The sequence below is a fragment of the Diplodia corticola genome (genome assembly GCF_001883845.1).
Source record: "Diplodia corticola strain CBS 112549 chromosome Unknown scaffold70, whole genome shotgun sequence".
In the NCBI taxonomy this organism is placed as follows: domain Eukaryota; kingdom Fungi; phylum Ascomycota; class Dothideomycetes; order Botryosphaeriales; family Botryosphaeriaceae; genus Diplodia; species Diplodia corticola.
The window spans coordinates 130014-152561 of NW_017971549.1; the positions used below are offsets into that span (position 1 = coordinate 130014).

At 58.6% G+C, this 22548-nt stretch overlaps 7 protein-coding genes across 7 annotated transcripts; 4 read left to right on the forward strand and 3 right to left on the reverse strand.

Moving 5' to 3' along the window:
* Window positions 1–1424: 1424 nt before the first annotated feature.
* BKCO1_7000048 (beta-glucosidase d) lies at window positions 1425–4011 on the reverse strand (the record flags this gene model as incomplete). The annotated part of the gene is made up of 5 exons (XM_020278522.1): window positions 1425–2975; window positions 3026–3101; window positions 3158–3628; window positions 3680–3851; window positions 3909–4011. The coding sequence occupies 5 exons, from the start codon at window positions 4009–4011 to the stop codon at window positions 1425–1427; spliced, it is 2373 nt and encodes a 790-aa protein (XP_020126140.1).
* A 3424-nt stretch (window positions 4012–7435) lies between these two features.
* BKCO1_7000049 (zn 2cys6 transcription factor) lies at window positions 7436–9756 on the forward strand (the record flags this gene model as incomplete). The annotated part of the gene is made up of 4 exons (XM_020278523.1): window positions 7436–8430; window positions 8490–8711; window positions 8760–9028; window positions 9089–9756. The coding sequence occupies 4 exons, from the start codon at window positions 7436–7438 to the stop codon at window positions 9754–9756; spliced, it is 2154 nt and encodes a 717-aa protein (XP_020126141.1).
* Window positions 9757–10392: 636 nt separating this feature from the next.
* Window positions 10393–11459, forward strand: BKCO1_7000050 (rta1 domain protein; the record flags this gene model as incomplete). The annotated part of the gene is made up of 3 exons (XM_020278525.1): window positions 10393–10679; window positions 10736–11124; window positions 11182–11459. 3 exons carry the CDS (start codon window positions 10393–10395, stop codon window positions 11457–11459), a joined length of 954 nt encoding a protein of 317 aa, XP_020126180.1.
* Window positions 11460–12721: 1262 nt separating this feature from the next.
* BKCO1_7000051 (cupin) lies at window positions 12722–13444 on the reverse strand (the record flags this gene model as incomplete). The annotated part of the gene is made up of 4 exons (XM_020278526.1): window positions 12722–12804; window positions 12896–13017; window positions 13068–13126; window positions 13190–13444. 4 exons carry the CDS (start codon window positions 13442–13444, stop codon window positions 12722–12724), a joined length of 519 nt encoding a protein of 172 aa, XP_020126179.1.
* A 428-nt stretch (window positions 13445–13872) lies between these two features.
* On the forward strand, window positions 13873–15336 carry BKCO1_7000052 (fumarylacetoacetase; the record flags this gene model as incomplete). The annotated part of the gene is made up of 3 exons (XM_020278527.1): window positions 13873–14064; window positions 14123–14314; window positions 14380–15336. The coding sequence occupies 3 exons, from the start codon at window positions 13873–13875 to the stop codon at window positions 15334–15336; spliced, it is 1341 nt and encodes a 446-aa protein (XP_020126178.1).
* Window positions 15337–16141: 805 nt separating this feature from the next.
* Window positions 16142–18194, reverse strand: BKCO1_7000053 (mfs general substrate transporter; the record flags this gene model as incomplete). The annotated part of the gene is made up of 5 exons (XM_020278528.1): window positions 16142–16727; window positions 16787–16950; window positions 17032–17312; window positions 17403–17471; window positions 17600–18194. 5 exons carry the CDS (start codon window positions 18192–18194, stop codon window positions 16142–16144), a joined length of 1695 nt encoding a protein of 564 aa, XP_020126177.1.
* A 3056-nt stretch (window positions 18195–21250) lies between these two features.
* BKCO1_7000054 (uncharacterized protein) lies at window positions 21251–21766 on the forward strand (the record flags this gene model as incomplete). Its single annotated transcript, XM_020278529.1, has 1 exon — window positions 21251–21766. The coding sequence occupies one exon, from the start codon at window positions 21251–21253 to the stop codon at window positions 21764–21766; it is 516 nt and encodes a 171-aa protein (XP_020126184.1).
* Between the last annotated feature and the right edge of the window lie 782 nt (window positions 21767–22548).

The following is a 22548-nucleotide window of genomic DNA, read 5'->3' on the forward strand; positions in this document are numbered from 1 at the left end:
CACCAGCCCGAACGATAGATCCCCAGTATCCGTCCGGATACGCTCTAGTATCCAGGTGGACGCAGTGAAGAAGCTCAAGGCAGACTTCCCGTATGGCCTTGTATCCCTCTTTGTCGTCCTTGCGATGGAGTATTCCCGTGTGATGTCAGGCATCTGGCGCCGTCCGCGAACAGGCCGTGTGTTGCCCATGGCCACACCATCATCCAGTTCTTCTTTGCACCTGACGTCCCGGCTGTGATTGTGGAATTCATCGTCGAATGAATGAGATCCGGATCCTCTAATTTCTTGCGTTGAAGATGGGCGCAAAGTCCGCCGCCATGGCCGAGCGCAGGGTCGCCCCGTCGCTGGGGTTTTGGTGTTACAAAAAATAAAATCACACATCGCTACCACACTGTCGTTGGTATTGTTGTTGGTGTTGCTCCGTGCGCGGTAGACCTCGCTGTTGCACTACTAGTAAAAGTTGAAAATCAAGCCGAACGTAGGCAAACTTGCAGTGGATTGCAGGCAAATAAGCCAGCAATCAGCATCCAGGTCTACAAAAGACTAGTAGATAGCACTAATACAATCTCCATGCGATTATTCCAACAGCAAACGTATTTGGACTGGTCGGCGGCGACGTATCGGGGCTTTCGGTCGAACGCGTGCATGTGCTGCCTGTTCGTCGATAAGGAGAAGGGGCGAGCAGATCGAGGCAGTCGTTGTGCGGGTCATCGTCCATCTCTTCCGTGGGGTAGGTGGAGTGCCACAGCTCGATCAGCGCGCGGCAGCCGAAGCCAATGAGGAACTTGTACTCGGAGAGTTGCTCCTGCTGCGCGCCGTTTGTTGGGCGGGCGTGGAACGGTTTGATTGCGAGGAGGTTCTGGAAATAAGTCTAGGCGGATAGCGGTGGGAGGCCGCGCACTTCGTCATAGAAGGCTTTGAGAATATCAAGGACGAGCAGGTGACTTGACCGTCGGTCTATGGGGGCGTCGCGGAGTGGATGGCGTGCGCTTTGGGAGCTGGACGAATCGTTCCGAACACCCTACTCGATTCCCTTCGCCCGCGAGCTCCGCTTCATACAGATCAAGCCTTGCTTGCCACTCCTTCCTCCCGCTCCATCGTCACCTCCACATCCCTCACCCTCACAGTCTGCTCCTTCTCCTCCACCCCCTTCTCTCTCCCTTTCTCCCCTCCCTCCTCTTCCTCTACCACAGCCGTGATCATCACAGGTGAGGTTGCTGCCGCCGATGGCGATGCTGACCATCTTTCTGCAGAACGAACACAACCCATGGGGTATAGCGACTCTTCTTCTTAATCATTCAAGGTATCGGTACTCGGCAACATATATATCGTCCAAAACATTTACACATAGAAGGTAAAGATAGAAAGATAAACCCTCGTCAGAGAGCCTCTGCTGGCCTCGATCAATTCTCCCCGAGAATTTCCTAAACCGTCAAGGTGGCCTTGCTCTTCAGATCGCGACTGCTCGCCCCCACCCAAAACGTATACTCTCCACTCGCGACCGCCCAGTTCTGCGCCTCCACGTCCCAATAACTCAGGTCCCTCCTCCTCAACTCGAACTTGACAGTCTTCTTCTCGCCCTTGGCCAGCTGCACCTTCTCGAACCCGCGCAGCTGCCGGACGGGCTGGGCGGCGGCGTCGGGGAAGGCGACGTACAGCTGCACGGCCTCGGCGCCGTCGCGGTCGCCCGAGTTGGAGACGTCGGTCTCGGCGGTGGCCACGACGTCCCAGAGGTCCTCGCGGCCGCCGACGGCGCGCTGGCCGCGCGAGTACTTCTGCTCGAGGTTGGCGGCGGGGGCCTTGGCGACGGTCAGGTCGGCGGCGTAGGCGAAGGAGGTGTAGGACAGGCCGAAGCCGAACTCGTAGCGGGGGGTGACGTTGTACGCGTCGAAGTACTTGTAGTCGATGTAGTTGCCCTCGGAGAAGTCGCACAGCAGCTCGGTGCACAGCGCCGTGTTGTAGTCGGACTCGTTGCGCGCGAGCGTGTACGCCAGCTTGCCCGACGGGTTGACGTCGCCGTACAGGACGTCCACGATGGCGCGGCCCGACTCCTGCCCGAGCATGCCGCCGTACACGACGGCCGTGACGTTGTCGTGCTCGATCCACGCGTCGACGAGGCGGGCGGCGATGGCGTTGATGACGACGATGGTGTTGTTGCAGGTGCCCGCCACCGAGGCGACCATGGCGTCTTGGTCGGTGTTGTAGAGCTCGGTGCGGTCGGCGCCCTCGCCCGAGTAAGAGTTCAGGAAGACGAGGCAGACTTCGGTGTCGGCGGCGTAGGCGGCGTAGGTGTGGGCTGCGCCGGTGCCCGACGAGTAGCCCGAGACGCCGCCCGAGCTGCTGGACGAGGCATAGGCCGTGTCGTTCATGAGCCAGCGGAACATGGTGCCGTCCTCGATGACCTTGGTAGTCAGGGCGTAGTGGGGGGTGATCAGGTAGGAGAACGAGCCGGTGCCGCTGCCGCCCAGGCTGGCGGCGTGGCCTTGGAAGACGTCGTCAGAGCCGGTGACGGAGAGGGGGTCGTTGGGGCCGGCATTCGCAGCGCCGGCATGGGCACCGAAGATGGACATGGACTTCGGCTTGTTCAGGGGCAGGGCGCCGTTGACGTTCTTGAGGAGTACCAGCGAGGAAGCGGCAATGTTACGGGCGATCTTGCTGTGGTTCGCACGGGGGTCGACGTAGTCCTCAAGGCCGGCGGTCGCGGGGTACGAGCCATCCTGCTGGTTGAAATAGTACGAGGGCAAGACATTGCGGACGGCCATGTCGGTCAGCCGAGCCTCGGTCAAAGAACCGTTGTTCAGACCCGTGTTGATGGTCGAGTTGCTCCAAGTCGAGGAACTGCCGTAGTCCATGCCGGCATTGGCAGACCCGAAGGCAGTCTTCTGACCACCAACGTCGCCAAACACGAAACCAGGGAATCCGATCTCAGTCTTGAGCATACCGCCAATGAGGTCCTGGTTCTCGCACGCGTAGGTCTATGGATAGGTCAGCGCAGCCATTCCCTCGTATGATGACTCAGCCTTACCTCGTTCACTCGGTTCAGAGCACACATCACAGCGCCCAGACCGGCCTTGACACCGTCATAGAAAGGCCACATGTACCTGTAGTCGTTTATCAGCTGGATTTGCTCTGTTTTCATCAGGTGTGCTCAACGTACGTCTCATGGAGGGTCTTGTCATCAACCTGAGCGGAGTAGGCAGTGCTCTCAGAGCTCGATGAATCGCTGCCGCCGGCCATGCCACCATCGGGCGAGGTGGAGTTATCGCCGCCACTAGAGACGGTGGAGTTGGCGCCATCACTGGGAGGGCTGCCGCCACCGCCACCGCCACCGGTAGAACTCTGGGTGCGGTTGTTTTCCTGCTCGTTCAAGAGGAAATGCTTGGCTCCGGAAATGACGCCAGCATCGCCGTAGCCCTTCACGGAAAGACCAAAAGCGATGCCGTTCAGGTACGAGTCGGGACCGAATGACTCGCCGTTGCGTCCACCCCAGGGAGAACGGCCCAAGGGTTGGCTGACAGGGCCGTTGGCAACGTTGATTCCCTTGGCGTAGAACTCGTCGCCCAAGGCCTTGTACATCTGGTACATCTGATCTTTGTCCCAAGTCATGGCAAGGGCCGAGGAGAGGGGCCTGGTGAGTCAGTGGTTGTTCCACCAACAGCTCATGCAGAAGGCAACGTACCAGGTGGTGACGTAGTAGTAGTCGAGAATGGAGTCGCCGGAATCCCTGAAGTAGAGAGCGGTAAAGTTGGAGACATCGGAGCCAGTGATCAGGGAAACCTTTTCAGAAGTGCTGAGCCCATCGACGAATGTTTTTGCGCGGTCATAGGCATTTTGCCAGTCTCCGAGCTTGACTGAGTCGGGTTAGAATTCGACAAGCGTTCGACGGGTCACCATGTTGAGAGACGTACTGGTTCCGGAAGCAAGATTCTGGCTGGTGTAGTTGGTAGAGTAGGCGTGAAGGCCCTGGACCAAGAGGGTCACGGCCGAAAGAACGGAAAGCGAAGAGCGCATTTTGGGCTCGATGAAGGGCTAGGGCCCGGTTGGAGAGAAAGGCGAGTGCTTGTCATTGTTCCCAGTCGCACCTCAAACATTATAAAGGATTGTTCCCCGGATCGTGAGGCCTTCTTCGGACTTCAGGGTGTTACGCGTCCCAGGCATGGGCCACAGGAGTAGTGTGCTCGTCGGCGGATTGCAAGAGACGGCATCTTTTTTTCGCGCGGCGAAAGTGGCGCGAAACCGGCCAGCGGGAGGGACCAGCGCACATGTCACCTGCAGATCGGAACATGTTCGGGGGCTGGGAAGAGATGAAACGGCAGAACAGGTGTTGAAACAGCACACAGGCGCGCCGGCGGGTGGATTCCAGCGTTGCAAAGCGCAGGCAGTCGTCATCTTGGAGCAAAGGAGCGTCATGCGAGGGCGGCAATTGCGCGGTTCATGCCGACGGTGAGGCTCCAGACATGGGGCCATAAATCAAGGTTTCTTCACGGGTCGATTGGGGCCTGAGTCGTCTGGCGGAATGATTGGGCTGAGCGAGGCCGGAGCGTATCGGCAGGGCGGGATAAGCCACAAGCACTGGGCCGTTTTGGGGGACACGGGCGTGCTGAAGTAGACGAGGCTTACGACGCAGGGATCGGCATTATTGTCGTGATATGTAAGTCCGCATGAGGTTGCCGGAGTTGGGCCGTGGCTCAGGCTACAAACACGGCAGGAGTAAGATAATGGCTCCGCTGTCGCACTGCGATAGAGGACGCAGCTATTGGGAGGTGCGATAGGGGGGGCCCAGGCGGGCACGCCGAGCTGCGGCCATGCCGACACGACATGGTGCACATGCGGCATTCGGAGGCGCAGAAGAGGCTTGAATAAGCTTACCCATTAAGCATTTTGGCGTTCGACGCCGGGGGCTGCTGGAGCGGCTCGTGGCTCTGCCCAGGACAGGAGCACGACGCGTGAGAGCACGGATGCGTGGAAGGCGATGGCGCAAACGAGCCGGGCAAATGACAGCGGTGGCGGACGGGCGGTGGTGAGCGGGAGGATGACGGCGTTTGGAGGTGGTGGAGTGGCTTGCGCGTACCCGGTCCCGCGAGGGGGCGAATCTACAACTCTCACGCGCTACGCCAACTCGGGCTAGTCCGCTACGCGTCTGCCCCGTCCTTAAATCCCTGCTTCGCCGCTCCACGAGCTCGGTGGTCTTCATCATCGCCGTCCTTCTCAACACATCCGCCTCGCTCGTCGATGCACCATGCAAATGGAGTCACATACACGAGAGTCTTCGTAGACAGCAAGCAAAAATTAGGTGATTTCCTCAAGTGTTTGCATGCTTTATGATCGCGCCAGCTTTGTTCCAAGACACCACGAGCAGGGTCTTTGTGCCATAATGGTACACGACTCGCTGCCTGTCTTCCAAGTCCCTTCGCCATGTGCAAGCACACAAGCACCCTTATGCTGTCCGGCCGCCATCTGCGACGTTGGTTACAGGGATGAGGCTGTCGTCCGTGATCTGCCTCGCATCGGCCGCTGATGTGGAGGCAAGATGCGGATCGTGCAGACTGAACCCCACCACGCATCCCGGCGCCGATTGCATGTCTTGGAGTTGTGAGATCAAAAGGCTTGAAGCGACTGCAAGTGAAGAGCGCGCCTCGGGATGCCTGAGGATGACTGAGGCTCAAGGTGGTTGCAGCCGACCGTAACTTCCTCTCTCGACATTCACCACCAGCTCAGCGGTTTTCTGTCCTGCTGCCGCCTCGCCTCTTTTCATCACCCAACACCACAGACTCAACCCCGCAACCTGCCACAACCTTCTGCCGCAAATAGCTGACCCGCTCCACACACTCGTGAGTAAATGCAACCAGCACATGCCACCCAAGGGTGTCTACTCATTAAACATCTCTAGATAATCAGCCAACCTTACCCAAAGCAAATATGCGCTTCCATTTTCCGCTAGCCGCTTACGGCTCACTTCTTCTGGCCGGAACCGCCACCGCTGGACCGGTGGGATACGCGGTCTGTCAGGCTGGCTGCGCGTCAGTCGTGATGGCGTGCTACGGTGCTGCGGGGTTCACTTGGGGCGCCACCGCTGGTGCCACCGCTCCCGCGACCATCGTAGCATGCAACACCGCCTATGGCACATGCCAGTCTGCTTGCGCGGCGGTTCTGCTGAGTCCGTTGCCTTGAAATGGAATCGCCTGGCACACGACGGACTTTGCCTTATCCTTCTGAAGCTACGACCAGGGATAATACGGCGCACGGCATGCACGAGGAGACGGTCAGCTCAAATTTGCTTTGGAGGATATGCGGAAAGGTCTGGAGCGGTAAAGACAACGGCCTAGGTTCTACGGAACAATAAATGATGGGAAAACTTTGGGGTAGCACAATAGGCAAATGCATACGGCGCTGTTCGTGGAAACCAACATTTCCTCAACAGTGCGCTTCCCCCAGCTGTCCTCCTCACTTGTGGATCCTCGAATAATATGCAGTGTCTACTCTGCTCCCACTAAGCTTTGCTTACTTTTCTATGAGATTATTGAAGTCGCTTTCTTTACACCGGGCGACAGTGCACGATAAAGCCGCACAAGCAGCCCACGAACGGCCTCTGCACCTCATATGCTACCTGGCAAATCTTCATCTTCATCGCTGATTCAAAATCCCCGTTTTTTACTATATAGTAGAGTTTCCTGTCTTATTACGACGCTCGATCGTAGCCTTTCCTTACTAGTCGACATCGCTTCTTCATCCTCCAACACTTGACGTCTCTATGCAACAAGTCCACCTTCTGATAGTCTTCCGGCCGTGCGCGCAAGCGAAGTGGAATATCTAACTATTGGGACTAGTTTAGTTGTTCGCTGCCTAAAGGCACGACCACCCTCGCTTAAGTATAACTACTCGGTTTGCCCCGCATGCACGCAAACACGAAAGGGAACCATATAATCCCTTATTCTCGGGATAAAGCGCAGCGATGACGCTTCGAAATAGGCTGCTCGGCCCTGGCGTTTCGTGAAGCATGCGCCTTATTTCAAGCTGTATAGTCCTAGAGCAGATCTCAACGCTCTCATTATTATTGATGCATCTTTGTAGCTGAACTGCGACTTAAGCGAGAACGCGAAAAAAAAAGCATCCAGCCGTATCTGACACAACTATATTTAGTACTGCAGACGATCGACCTACTTGCCGAACACACGTGATGTCGTGCCGCGCGTAGGCATCTGCAACCGCAAAGCCTCATTATTGCCTCTCTTGTCCCATGCCGGCGCGCTTACCTTGATGGATCATCAACCAAACTGTTGAGGCAATAACGTCTGCTGTAGCCACTTCTCGCAGCAGCGTATGAACCCACCACCTGTCTTTCTGCCCCGTGTTTCCCCTGCCCCAACATTCCTTTGGTCCCTTTCGTTTTCCCTTCTTCCTCTTCTCTCGCAGCCCCGCCCCACACCCACCAATAATGGACGCGCAGCCGTCCGAGACGATACGCACATGCCAGAACTGCGTGCACGCCAAGATCAGGTGCCTGCGCAGCCAGCCCTCGGGCGCCTGCGACCGCTGCCGTCGCCTGCGCAAGGACTGCGTCTTCCGCCCCGCCCGCCGCCGCTACGGGGGCGGCGGCAGAGGCGGCCTCCCTGCCGCTACTACTCCTCCTCCCCTCCCGGCCTCTGCTGCCGGTGCCGGTGCCGGTGCCGGGCTCCCTGGGTATGGCGGCGCTGGTGCCAGCGGTGCGAATCAAGTTGATGCGCCGGGGGCTGCTCCTGCTGCTGCCATGCAGGATCCCACCCAACGCCAACTCGACGCCATTCAGGAGAAACTCGATCGCTTGCTCGTCCTGCAGGGCGCTTCTTCGTCGGCCTCTGCGAGCTGCTTGTACGCGGCGGCCGCGGCGGCCGCGGCGTCGTCACCCTCGGCGTCGTCTTCGTCCAATCCCGGAACCGTCCCTTCCTCCTCTTCGACCGTCGCAGCCATCCCTCATCACCCGGCGGCGACGACCCATCCTCCTCTGCACGCGGTCAAAACCACATCCACCGCCGCCGCCACCGCCGTCCCCGACATCATCGACGACGGCGTCATCTCTCTCGCCCAGGCAGAGCGCTGCATGCACATCTACCGCACAGCACTGACGCCGCACTTCCCCTTCGTCGTCCTGCCCGATTACGATGGCGATGGTTTCGACGACGACGACGACGACGAGGGCGTGGCAGTGGGAGGGAAAAGAGCAAGACGAGCCCGCCCGCCAGCGGAACCGGCCGTCGTCGTGAGGCGGCTGAGGAAGGAGCGGCCCGTGTTGTTTCTGGCCGTGGTCGGCGCGGCGAGTTTCGAGGACGTGGCGTTGCAGAGGGAGTGCGCGAGGAGGTTGCGGGAAGTGGCGGCCGAGAGGGTTGCGGGGAGGGGGGGAAAGAAGGCGATAGGGGTGGATTTGCTGATGGGCTTGTTGGTGGGCTTGGCTTGGTGAGTATGGGGGAGGTGGTGGATGCGGCCATGGCTTTGGCTGGCTGACTTTTGGGCAGGAGCCATTATCATCCGAGACCGAGGCGGTACTCGCAGCATCTGCACATTGCCATCAGCATCATTGCCGATCAGAGATTCGACCGGCCTCCGCGCACGCAGTTTTGGAAAACCCATGTCGGGTCTACCGAGCATGACCCCGTATCGGAGTCGAAAGCGCCTCCCCCGTCGAGGAGCAATGAGATAAAGAGGGCTGTAGCTGGCTGCTACTACCTCTCCTCGAGGTTGGTCGGCTCTTGACTCTCGTGGCGGATTTTCCCTGACTGTTGCAGCATCGCATCCCTCTTGCAGAAGCTAAATACCTTTCCATGCACTGCCTACATCGAAGATTGCTGCAAATCTCTGAGCTCGAACCCGGAGCATCCCACTGATAAGTATCTGTACGCTATAATACGCCTACAGCGTTGCATAGAAGAGGTGGACACGCCTCTCAACGTTCAAGCCACCACTCCGGCCGAAGCACAGGACTTGGCTGGGGCAGTCTCACAGATGAACCCGAACTCCATCAGAGCTCAGCTGCCCTTCGACTTGAGGGAAAACGGTAAGGAAACGTCAAAGGGAAGCGGCATGCTGCTCGAGGTGCTGACAGCGATCGCATCAGAACTCGTTTATATGCTGTTCTACACGGCTGAATTGAACGCGGTACACATGCGCCACTTTTGCTCTGGTCTTCATCCAGGCGCCCCTCTGGACGTCAACGACTTGGACAGCGGCTTCCAGGCAGCAAGTTCGTTGCTGGGCTATTTCCTGTCTCTCCCGCCCCGCAGTGATCTGGCGTATAATAACTCGGAGTGGCTACAGCTCAGCCTCGCGCTAACGGTATCGGCGAAACTGGTCTTTGCCGCATCGCACCCTTCCCTGGGCATCTCCGGGGGCGTGCAGGCTCCGCTCGATCTGTCGGCGCTGCTTTCTCAGATCGCGCTGAGGCTCGGTGCCCTGGGGCGGTCGGGCGTGGGCGTGGACATGACGGGCCATCCGTACATCTTCAACGAGTTCTCCCAGCGCGTGCAGCGGCTGCAGAAGTGGTTCGAGGATCGGTACGCGCGGGTGCGAGGCGCCGCCCAAGCGGTGGACCAGCCGTCTGGCTCGGGCGGCGGGGCGGCAGAGCTGATCAACTTCTCGCAGTACTGGGGAAGCGATTTGATGCTGCCTGACCTGCTGGCCTCCGACGGACTGGTCACGCTCGATCAGCAGCTGGCGGCTTACTTCCCGGACATGCATATGGGGGACGCCATGGGCGACTGGCCCGTGTTTCCGGACGCGTTCTGAGGCCGGCCAGTCGTCGAGTACGTGATTCACCGACGTCTTAGGATCCTGCGGAACCATTCCGGCCAAGGCTTGGGGAAAACACCATCATCCTTAGTCATTGGTGTTGAGGTCATGACCGGCGGGCATCAGCCTCGTGCGCACGGCCCGTGTGGACTCCTCCCCCTCGTGTCTTTGCACATATGGGGGAACGCGTCTTACAAGTGGTCGCAATGCTAACTCGTTTGGCGTGCGGACAGTTCACGGTGGCTTGGTGGCTTTGGGGCTGGTCAACGGCGGGAAGCCTAGCCCGTGTCCGAATCCGACTCCGAGCAGTGAGACGACGCACCGCCGCTTCAGGCAACAACAATTCCGCGTCTGTGGTTGGGCCCGTCAGCCCGCCCCCATTTTTTTTAAACAACGAAGGATCAACTGCGCCCCTTCCGAGATGCGTGTCTCTGCAGTGCCAAGTAGTACGGCTGCGGAAAAATAAGCAGTGCTGGTTTCCATCAGCACTGCCATGATGGATTCCAGCGTAAGAACCCAAACCGTTCTTCTTTCGCACTTTAAATCATTCGTCTCCGCATGCAAGCAACAGCATCTGCACCCACTGGCTTCCCTTCCCCATTTTGAGTCTCCAAACGAGCCTGTTTCACGACAATGACGACCAACCAAACACTGATAATGGAGGACCCGGGCGAGTACTGCACAATCGACACTTGCTCGCTCGAACTCGCCAACTTCACCTACATCCCAACACTTGCCGGCAACGCCACCTATCTAGCCATCTTCGCCTTCCTCGTGCCTTTCCAGCTCTTCTTCGGCATTCGCTATCGGACATGGGGCTTCCTCGTCGGCATGATCGGCGGCCTGGCCCTTGAAATCATCGGCTACGTCGGCCGCGTCCAGCTGCATTTCAACCCCTTCCCATTCGACCCCTTCCTCGAGTGAGCATCTCCCTCATCGTCGTCTTTGTTCCATGGCTGACGCAAGCATCCAAAAGGTACCTCATCTGCCTCACCATCGGCCCGGCCTTCCTCAGCGCCGCCATCTACCTCTGCCTCGGCCGCATCGTCGTCGTGTACGGCGAACACGTGTCGCGCATCGCGCCGCGCACCTACGCCATCATCTTCGTTTGCTGCGACCTGCTGTCGCTGATCCTGCAGGCCGCCGGCGGCGCTCTCACTGCTACCGCCGACAAGGACCAGGACGACCTGCGCGACACGGGCATCAACATCATGATTGCCGGTCTGGCCACCCAGGTCGCGTCGCTCGCAGCCTTTATTTTGCTGTGCGCCGAATTTGCGTGGCGGGTCGTGCAGAACAAGCACAGGCTGAACGAGAGCTTTGAGGGTTTGAGGAGGACCAAGATGTGGAAGCTGTTCTTGTTTGGTGAGTATCCATGTTTTTTTTTTCCTTTCATTCTGAGTTTGCTGACTTTGAGGATAGGCATTGCTGTTGCCACAGTTACCATTTTCGTCCGCTGCATCTACCGGCTGTTGGAGTTGAACGAGGGCTTTGACGGCGAATTGGCAAACGACGAGCTGCTGTTCATGATCCTCGAGGGCCCCATGATCTTCATCGCGTGCATCGCTCTGACCATCTTCCACCCTGGCGTCTGCTTCCGCGGGAGGTTCCAAGAGGCAGATTGGTCGTTTAGCAAGAAGAAGAGCGGCGGGAGGACCAAGGAGACGGGGTTTTCGGAGACGGAGGACGAGAGAGCTTAGGTATCCGGGTTTCCTTATTTTGTTGGGTCAAGGTAGTGTTGTGCGAACAGTCCGTTTTTCAGCACAGAGATGGCATGAGAGGACGGTACTTGCTCAAACACCGGCGACGACAACGCTTGCGTGGACCGAAAGAGAAGGAAACGAAGGCCAGAGATCCCCGGCAAGGTGGATCAGATACCCTTTGGCCGCATTTTTTCTTCTTTCGACGAGTCCCGGGTCCATACTGACGTATCTCTTGTTCAATCTCTTGTCTTTTACATTATTCCTGCTCAGAATCTAGACCGGGGAAAATCCATGATAGATTCTATGCACATTTCTTAACCAGGGGCCTGATCCATGCTGTCCTGATATGCATTTAGAGCCCGGGGGATTTATTCCGTACAAGCAATGCGAAGGCCTGCTAGGCAAGCGATCTCAGCCAGCCGTCGCGCCTACCGCTACGGCTGTTCCCACATGTGCTACCCTATGCGGGAGAGCACCTTATCCTCCCCGGTCGTTCTGGCACTTCTACTGCTGCTACCGCTCACTGATTTCCCTCTTTTGCTTTCCCCTACTCCAATTCTCCCCCACCTCTTACTGTCTAAGCTGCTCTGACCTTTTTTTCTCTTCTCCGTATTCTCTTATACGGGCCATTCAATCATCCGACGCATCTTACGAAATGGGGCGATGCACGTTGCGCGTGGACTTCCCATTCGCTGCTCTCTTCTGCGCCTACATCACACCTGACCGGGGTTCGTCCATCTATAAAACCTCGAACGACAGACCATGTCCGATAAAGGCAATGAACTTTACGCTGGAGCTGAGCAGCCATCTTGCCACGCCAACAGCTCTCAAGACGACGAAGCAAGCCATTCCACGGGCTCAAATCACTTGTCGAGCGAGACTACCATCGCCCTACTTGCTCTTGTACTTATGGTCATCATTCCATTGGTTGCCATGCGAAGCGCCGTTTCTCTTTATACAGGTTGGGGTAATGATCGGTTGGCATTGGATCCATACGCCGATCATACAGGCCGAATAAAGCCGCACAGCACTACACTCTACCCACTTGGATGCCTTTGAAAAACTCGGAAAGTTGTTGTGCAGGTAATATTTCTGTTACTCGGGAAAACTCCAAAGAGATGTTCAATTCCGTTGTGGAAAAAAAAAGAACAAAAAAGAAAGACGGGGGAGAGATACAACTACGCGAAAGCAGGCACTCAAGGCTAAGCAGCATAGATTCATTGTGTATGAAGGTGGTCTCGAATGAGGCATAGTCAAGTTTACTTCCCTCCAGTCGTGACCTCCTTGTCTGAGAACCCAGTCTTCTCGAACGGCTTGCCGTCTATCAGCACCGGCTCCGCCGCTGTAAGTGCAAAGGTCAGCGAGATCACAGCATGCACAACAAGCTCACCCGTAGACACCGGACGGCAGAAAGGTAAGAAATAAGCCCGTACCGATAAGGACAAAGTAGATCCTGGCTGGCTTGTCTGTGGGGTTCTTCCAGCCGTGTATCGTTCCGCGCTGTACGCACACGTCTCCACGCTTCATGCGTTTCGTCACGCCGTCGTCGAGGTAGCTGCAGTGCCAGTCAGAAACCAAGGCTTTCACAGCAGCCGAGCAACATACCACTCCACCTCCCCTTCCAGAACAATCCCAAAATCCAGGGAGACGGTTCGGTGGAAAGGCTGCCATCAGGGTTCAGTCAAATACGCATGTCACGGGAGTACGAAGGAAGACTTCTTCCATACCGTGACGGTGTTTGCAGGAATGTCGACGACGCGCAGAACCACGCCGTCCTTGTTGGAGAGACTCTCGGTCTTTGTGGTGATTGGGTCCTTGAAGTCGTTGTTGGTGGCGGGGAACTCATGCGTCTCCCAGAGCACGGCGAAGGAGGCGTCCATGTTGGTGGGTTCCGGCTCGACGGTGTGATCCTTGAGGTAGACGGCCTTGCCTTTCTCGTCATGGCCGGTGACGAGGCGGCGGGGAGCGGAAAACAATGCCATGCTTGGTGCTTGGAAGCTTTCACAGAGATGTTGATATTACACTGGTGGGGCTGATGGTTGCGGGTGCTAGAACTTGCTATTTATTCCTGGCGAAGACAACAATGGAGTAGAGAGATGACCGGAGAAAGAGGGTTCGGCTCTCCTCAGAGGTGGACATGGGGCCAAGGGCATACTGCATGCAGAGCGGGGAATTGGCCCGTTCGGAACCGATTCGCGGTCCCGACGTCAATAGTGTCCGGCCACCCGCCCTCGCAGGCTGCCTGCCGGAAACGAAAACTCACCGCAGCATGCATGGACGGCCCGGACTTCTCCAAGGTTCCCGCCTCCGACCAGCTATTAATCTTACCGTTGCCCGGTCGAGCATTGAGTTATCGTTCTCCAAGATATCCCATTCGCAAGCCGAGCACCCCCTCCTTCGAGTTTCTGAAATGGGCTTTACGCCCGATATCGCCGAAGGCTCGCCCTTCACACTTGCCAACATCCCCTTCGGCGTGTTCTCTACAGCCGCCGCTCCGCAGACACGCTGCGCGACTGCCGTCGGCGACTTCGCGCTTGACCTCCGTCAACTGAGCGAACAAGCCATCTTCAAAGACCAGCAAGTCAGCGACGCGTTTGGCCATGTGAGCATGCCTCTGTACCCCACTTAGAAGAGAACAATGGCGTTTTAATAGCTTAAAGCATGATCTCAGTATCTTCGCCGCCCTGCCGGGAACCGTGCGGACAGCTGCCAGACAGCAGATAATCGATGCCATCAAGGCCGGATCAGTTGGCGAGAAGTGTTTCGTCCCACTCAAAGACGTGAAGATGCACCTCCCCATGGAGTGCAAGGGCTACACCGACTTCTTCTGCTCGTGGGAACACTGCAGCAACGTAAGCGCGCTCCGCTCGCCACACCGGAGCCAAAACAAGCCGCGCAGCACGACTGACCCAAGAAGTGCGCCCCCATGAGCTCGGGCAAGATCCCCGACAACTTCTTCAACGCCCCCTCGGCCTACAACGGCCGCGCCTCGAGCGTCATGCCGTCCCCGCACAAGCTGAACCGCCCCAAAGGCACCTACTGGGACGCGTCCGCCGAGCCCAAGAAGGCCGTCCACGCCCCCTCGCGAGCCGTCGACTACGAGCTCGAAATGGCCACCGTCGTGTCCAAGCCGCTCCCCTACGGCTCGACCCTCGCCTCGGCCTCGGCCGCCGCCGACCACATCTTCGGCCTCGTCCTCCTCAACGACTGGTCCGCGCGCGACATCCAGCGCTTCGAGATGCCGCCGCTGGGGCCCTTCAACTCCAAAGCCTTCGGCACCACCGTCTCCCCCTGGGTCGTCACGCTCGACGCCCTGGCGCCCTTCGCCGTCGCGCCCAAGCACCCGCAGACGCTCGCCTCTCCCCTTCCCTACCTGCAATACGACAAGGACGACGACGACGACAGCAGCAGCAGCGGTGCCGGTGCCGGTGCCGGCGCCGGCGCCGCGACCGCGACCTTCGACGTCCGCCTGTCCGCGCACCTGCTCCGCGGCGGGCGGCGGCACCGGCTGTGCGCCAGCAACCTCGCGTACCTGCTGTGGACGCCGTTCCAGCAGCTCGCGCAGCAGGCGTCGTCCGGGTGCGGCCTGCGCACCGGCGACCTCGTCGGCACCGGCACCGTGTCGGGCGACGCGGCCGACGCGCGCACCGGGCGCAAGACGGAGCTGGCCTGCCTGTTCGAGGCGACGCTGGACGGGGCGCGGCCGCTCGCCCTCGCGACCGGCGGCGGCGACGGCGACGGCGACGGCGAGCGGCTGGCCTATCTGGAGGATGGCGATGCGGTCGTGTTGGAGGGGAGGTGCGTGGACGGGGAGGGGAGGACGGTGCTGGGGTTTGGCGAGTGCGTGGGGGAGCTGCTGCCGCCGGTCGCTTGAGAGGGGTTGTTGAGGGAGGGGTAGCGAGCGCAGGGGAGGAGCTGGTGCACGAGGTGGGGAACCGGACGGGGAGGTCCGTGCCGGCGTTTCCGGAAGCGCGGGGTTGAGGGGAGAGTGGAGGAGCCTCATCAGGTCAATCTTTACTTGATCCCGTCCTCTTTTTTCTCCTGAAGTAATCCAGGCCGTTCCCTCTGCCCTGATGTTCCAGATCCCGTGCCCAGCCCGCCCCTCCCTGAACTGCCGTCACCACACCATCGTCTCCCTCATCTCTTTCGTTTTCGCGGAGATATAGATCTATTCATAATCTATTCGGTGGTTTATTGATCCCAATCATCTAGCCCTGAATAAACAAATCCCAGACACCGCATTCGGACCGGGCATGGACATCGTCAAGGCATCGCAAGAAATCCAGAACGCCACTGTATAAGACCCATTCCACCCGCCAATGAGATTTTTTTTTTTCGGTGGGCCCCTCTTTGCCCGTGTAAGGAAGAGAAAAGTGGCGTTGAACGCTAAAAGGCTGCTTAGGGAGCGCTACCGTGTGTGAACAAAAGCAAATTTCGCCTCCCAGTAAGGCACTCTGGAAAGTTAAATAAAAGAAAAGGGGGAAGAAACGAACATTGGGTGGTCTTGAGGATGTCGTCAACCTTGTAGGCAGATTGGTCGTGGAAGTGGATATCGCGCGGAAAAATGGGAACGAAGAAGTGATCGCTCAAACTCAGAAACGCCAACAAACCAATGAAACCGATGTTGCGCCGCCTCTTATCTGTGAAACTATCCTTGCTTCGTCTGAAACCGGTCTGTCTCATGCTCGCTCGTCATCCTTGGCTTTCTTGGCCTCATCGTCACTTTTCTCGTTCTGCTGCTCATCACGTCGCCGATCCACCGTGGACACACCGCTCGACACCGTCCGGCTTGAAGCGTTACTCCTGATAGTCGGGTTGTTGGTGCGGCAGTCTTCGTCCTGATCCGTTGAATCGCTCTGGTCCGACGTGACCATGTCCGGTTCTTCTCTATGCTTGTACATGGTTGCGATGCCCATGCAAACAGCACTGACCATGAGGCACGCGCCGCTCCAGAGCTGGACGGTGATGTAGGTCTTGTACTCGGAGATCAGATGGCCGGCAATGATGGGGCCGACGAGAGCGGGTATGCCCGCAAAGGTGTACATCATTCCCGTCCACTGGCCCAACTTGGCTTGCCTACGCGGGTCCTTGCCGAGAAGGTTGGCCATGCTGGCCGGCGGAAGGCCGATGACAGAGCCGCTGAAAACTCCGAAGAAAGCGACGAAGACCATCGCCACATCGAAATTGGGTGCCAGAGTCCATAGGAGAAGCAGGAGAAGAGAGCTGACTCCAGTGGCAATGGTGTGGACTCGGACTGCACCGAAGCTGCCGAAGGATCAAAGTCAGTTCGAGTGGACCCGCCATCTCACGCCGCAATGACTTACTGATCACTAAGCCAAGCGGCTCCAACACGACCGAATGTGCTCATTGCGTTCATGATAGCGAGCATGTAATATGTGGCCAGACCGGCCGTCAGAGGTCGGTGCTCGCCCGGGCCAGATGTCCGGCCAATGCCTGCTTTGTACCCGAAGCCTTTGTAGGCAGCCCACTATGAGGATGGAGTGTTAGTATCGAGGGCAACTTCTGCGCTGTTGGCTGCAAGGGGCCTTGTGGTGTCAGGGCGACTTACCTCCTCAAGGTTGAAGAAGACTGGATAAAATCCCAGGAACAGGAAAGCAATACTGGCGGTGAACCAGTTGAAAGGCTTGTACTGGAATGCCTCGAAGTCCACCCAAGCTCTATGGTCCATCCAAGAACCGGGACTGTGGTGGATATGTTTCGGATTCGGTGTCGCGAAGAAGAAGGAGAACAAGGCGGTAATTCCAATCAGACCTGCGACACAGCGTACCGCATTGTTGAAGCCGATGGACGTGGTGAGGAAGCGCAACATGATTGGGTAGACGAGGCCGGCTATGCGGAATTGTTAGTGCGACCCGCCAAGGCGCCATTGCAGAGCTGCAGCAATGGTGTTAATTCCTAGGATGAACGCTGGGGACTTACAAATGCTCGCACCTGAGGCGACGATGCCAATAGCCAGACTCTTTCGGCGATGAAACCATGTAGCCGCGACTAGGAAGCACGTAGAGTCAGCGTCGTCGATCAAGCCAGCGTCTGCCATGGCTTGGTATATCATGGTGCAAACCCAACCTCACAGGGTTGACCGCTACGCCGTGTGTTGTTTTGGGGGTGGTACTTACTTTGCGAGCTGCTGACGAAAAAGCAAGCCATGCCCAGCCCCGCGACGATGCCGTGCGTGGCCTCAATGTTCGCGAAGGAGCCTTGTTTCCACTCGCCGTTGCCGTTGGAGATGCTGAGCATCATGAAGCCAAGAGTGATGAGGAAGGTGCCGGTACCGAGCAAGTACTTGTAGAGCCCGGCGTCCAGGAGGCGACCGACGACGCCCGACAAAATGAGCACCATAAAACATTCCGTTGCGCCGATGAGGTTGAAGTATAACGCATCAGTGTCCGGAAGGAGTACGTCCTTGTAGTATGACGAAAAGGTCCCGTAGGCGTTGACGAGGCCCCAGCTGTTGAACATGAGGAAGAAGCAGGCACACAGTGTCGTCCACGCCCGCCATTCGGTCGGCCAGTTCCCTTCTTCGATCTCGGCTTGCTGTGAAGGCTGTCCTGAGGTGGCCCTGTCGAGTCGCGTGGAGCCGCCTTTCTCAGGATCGCTGTCGAAAAGCGATGGAGCAGCGCTCGAGGGCGGTCCCGGCGTTGTCCTTCTGGCGTCCTGTGACGCATCCGTTGGCGGTCCAGGCTCGGCGACCTGGAAGGAGATTGTGGTCATCGTGTGGTTGTGGCGGGTGAGTGTGGGTGAGGAACGGGGAAGCACGAGGGCAAGGCGGCAAGGCGGCAAGGTGGCAATATGAATAGGTTCCAGTCACTCCGCTGAGTGTTCGATGGCCACCACAGGTATTGGATAAAGGGCGATAGGGCTGACGAATACTGGGGCTGCTAGTTTAGGGTGACAGAGGGTGTATTGATGAGGGGGGGAAGAGAGGACAACACAGTTCAATAAATAAGCCGGTTTGAGGAAGCGGAAGAAGCATATGAGCGAGAAGTCATTATCTATTGGCAGGCCGACGGCTCGAGCGCCGTCGTGAGGCCCACATGCGCGCCAGCGCGCATGGTGCGCACTCAACGATGAGCTAGTGTTAGGCGTTATCAGAAGTCAGGTCTCGGCATCAACCACGCTCCGATTCAAGGGCAGCGGGCACGGGGATTGAAAACGACTAGCAGTTGGGCACATTATGGCGGGCAGGCGCAGCACGGGCGGCGATCCAGGCAGCGACTGGGCAGGCCGTCTGCTGTCATCATCAGCGCGGCGAGCGGCAGAGATCTGCATGCATGCGGCCAAGAGGGCCAAGACAGGGGACACGGCTGCGGCGCGGAGGGCATGTAGGCGGGCTTACCGTTGGGGTGAGGTGTCTAGGCCGGAAATAGAAATCCAAGGTGTTGAGTTACGCAGGGCCGTCGTTCCTTGGGCAGGAAGGCCGGGGAGGGCGCACTGCCAAGGCCGGAAAGGAGAGCGGACCGCTACGCGGATGCCAAACTTCGTGGCTGAGCGCTGCGGACTGAGTAATGCTTGTGCGACCCCTGGCGAAGACGGATCCAGCGAGGTGTGCGTGCGGCAAGAGGAGAAAGGATAGAGTTCCGCCCAAGATTAGCATGCAGCTATCGGGCTGCGATGCCACACGCGGCCGGACGACTCTGCGAGAGGCGTGCGAGAGGCGTGCGAGAGGCGTGCGAGAGGCGTGCGAGAGGCGTGCGAGAGGCGTGCAGGGCCGGGCAAGAGCGCGATCCTAGGTACACGGGGGTGTAAGGGATGGTGTAGATCACTGACAGAGGCACGATCTCGCCAGAGATAGCCGACAACTGGGCATGACGGTTTTGCGTGTCGGCTTTTCCTTGAAAGGATCGTCAGCATTTGCCGGAGCCAATGAGGAAGAGCCCGATGGGCAGGATCCAGCGGGTTGACGTCCCGTGACGTCGGTCGTGCGGACTCGGGAGGGCCTGGCTGAATGCAAGCGTTGCGCGGACAGAAAACGCTGTCTCGGCGGCCAAGGCCAAGCGAGTGAGGGACGTTTGGGTGGTGGGTACGCAGTCGGTATCAGCCAAGAGGCGGCCAAGAAGGGCAGCCACCGCTGACGTGCAAGCGGAGTGGGGACACGGCGGTCGAGGAGCCCGTGGAGCCCAAGATGTTTTGGAAATGGACGGCGGCGGCGGCGCGGCTTGGCGGGATGCGACGGACGGTCTTGGCCCCTAGCGCATTCGGCCGTCAAGGCGCGGCGATCAGCCAGATTCGACACTTGGTGGGCGCGGATCGCTCTGGTCGGGAAATGCGTCGCAGCCGAATGGGGCAGTGCAGGAATCGCCGCGCGCTCGAGGCGGGGGGCGGAGAGCAAACATGGCTGCTCGGCGCAGCGGGACTCCCAGCCTGTCGGCAAACCTACCCACCACCGGGCCCTCCGGCACCTTTCCCAGCGATGCGGTTCACGAGCAGCCGCGACTGTCCACCGCAGGCACCGTGGTGTCTGCCGGCAGACTGCGCTTGTTGTTATCATGCTGCGGAGCCAGGGCTGCGCGCCACGCTGTGAGACCGCATTCCGCACTGGCGCATGCAGCCGGCCAGGCCTGGACTGTGGGACGGCAGCGAGGACGCTGTCACACGTCGTCGTCGTCATCTCCGGGCTTGGGGACGTGACGACGCGCCGGCTGCGCAGTCCTTGGCGGGGCCCCGGAGTGCTCGTCGCCGCTGGCCGCTGGCCGCTGGCCGCTGGCCGCTGACCGCTGAAGCCACCGACGGCCATGCTCTGCCCGCCAGGCGGGGGGCGCTAGCGGGCGAGCCTGGAGAAGGCTGGGGCCGCGGGCAGTGTGGAGCCGTGAAGCAGTGGAGCAGTGGGACGTGGGGCGTGGGCGAGCACCGGCGGGGGGCGAGGGTGTGGTTTCTTTTCGGGCCCACAAACAAGCGCTGGAGTGGCGGCGCCGCTAAGAGATGCGTCCGCTTGGCTGCCAAGACCGCTCCGACGATTTCCGCTCCTCCAGCTCCAGGGCGCAGGGTCACGTAAAATCACGTGAAGTCACGTGAAATTACATAAAGTCACGTGGAATCCCGTGGGATCACGTGGGGTCCCGTCGTAGCGGTGCGGGCGTTCCATGCTGGATGCGTCGGACATGACGTTGCGCAGTGTGCATGGCCGGCGGGGCGCGCAGCCACTGTGGCCACTCCCACGCGATCGACCGGCCAATCCGCCCGCGTTCCTGCATGCTCCCTGCCCATATCGGCAGGGCAGAATGGTAATGGGCCGCCTTTTCTGGCCGTGGTCACAAGCCATCCCAATTCTCTGCTCCTCCAGCCTCCTTTATCCCAGCCAACGCTCGTGCCCTCTGCGCCGCTCGTATACCGCCCTGCAGCCCCCCCAATCCGTCAGGCGCGCGAGCTTATATTTTGGACTCCGACGCCTTCCGGCTCTCGGACCTTTTCGCTTGCTTTTCTGTTTTTCCCCGCTACAAAAACTCCAAGGATCGCCCGAGCCGTTTCAAATCACCCGCATTCCTGCCTCTACTAGCAGCCGTTCCGACCGGACCAACCTACGTCATACTCCTTCCCGTCGCTCGTATAAACGAACAACATCAATCTCCTTTTCGTCCCCCAGGAACATAGCTCCAATCCGATCCCAACTCCGAGGCCACCAGAAACATACAGAGCCAATTCCAATCCTACCACCCCACCACAACCGCCGAAGAAACCAATCGCCACTTCCGCCAACCCGCAGCCAATCCACAGCTCGCTCGGAGAGAGAGAGAGAGAACCAAAAGAAAAGAAAAAAAACCACCGCCACAATGCGCTTCGCAACCATCGCCACCCCCCTCCTCGCCGCCGGCCTCACCGCCACCACCTCCGCCTCGCCCCTCCCCAACACCAACACCCCCCGCGCCGGCGCCCCCGCCTACAAGCCCATCACGCCCCCCTGCCGCGTCACCGACCCCCTCCCGGCCACCAACGCGACGTCCGATCCGACGACGGCGGGCCTGCGCCCCTCGGCCTCCCTCACCGCCTCCCACCAGCTCTACTCGTGGGACCGCCCCGCGTCCGACGCCGCGTACCTCAACGCGTCGACGCTGTGGACCGACTGCATCGAGCAGTGCAACGGCCTCTCCGGCTGCGTCTCGGCCTTCCTCGCCTACGACGTGCCCGCCGAGCCGCGCTACGGCGCCCCCGGCGGCGCCCTCGGCATCGCCTGCCGCATGTTCGACGTCGCCGTCGCCGCCGCGGACTTCGCCCCCGTCGCGAACGGCTCGTACGTGCGGCCGGTGGCGGGCGTGATCGGGGGCGAGGGGTGTGGGAAGGGGGAGTGATGTTGATGTGACGTGACTGGGTGAGGACGCCTGACTGACTACATTTTGAGCAAACGGACATTCTATTCTGGGGGAGACTTTTTTTCTTTCTCTTCTTTCTTGGCCCCCTTCTCTTGCTTCTTTTTCTTTTTCTCCTCTCTTGAAAAGGAGAGGGTAACTTTTTCCGTATAGCATGGCATGGCATCGCATGAGCAGAGTAATAATGACTTGGGTAATGAACAAACAGCGCGTGTATGGAAGGAGGCAGGTGTTTTGAAGAGAGTTGGAAACATGATGAGCTGGCTTGGAGCTTTTGTAGCATTAGCGATTTGTTCTTTTCCTTTTTTTTAATGCCTGTACGATATTCAGACAAGCCTATTATCTTCCCACCCACAGTTCTCGTATGCGGTTGAGAATTGTGCAAAGATGGGGTGTCAAAAAAAAAGTTTAGCATCGAACACTCCTTCACATTGATACTACTACTTCTGCTTCGGCCCAACCTTTCGACTCCACCGGCCTCCCCAAGAAGTTCCAACGTCTCCCTTCTGGTCCATTCACCGTCAACCACCGAATACCCGAAAATTACGAAACAGAAACCCCACATGATGCCGTTGAGGGCAAAGTTGAAACGCGGGTCGGATATCTCAGGAGAAAACAAAAAAGAAAGGAGATAAAAAAAATCATAAAGGCCATGGAAGTTGTTTGACCGGTCGATGTCCTCAAAAGGCCATAAAGGAAAATTCTCGTAATCTCGTCTTGTGTGTTGAAGTGATGACGCCGCCCATATTCTTTTCCCATTTTTG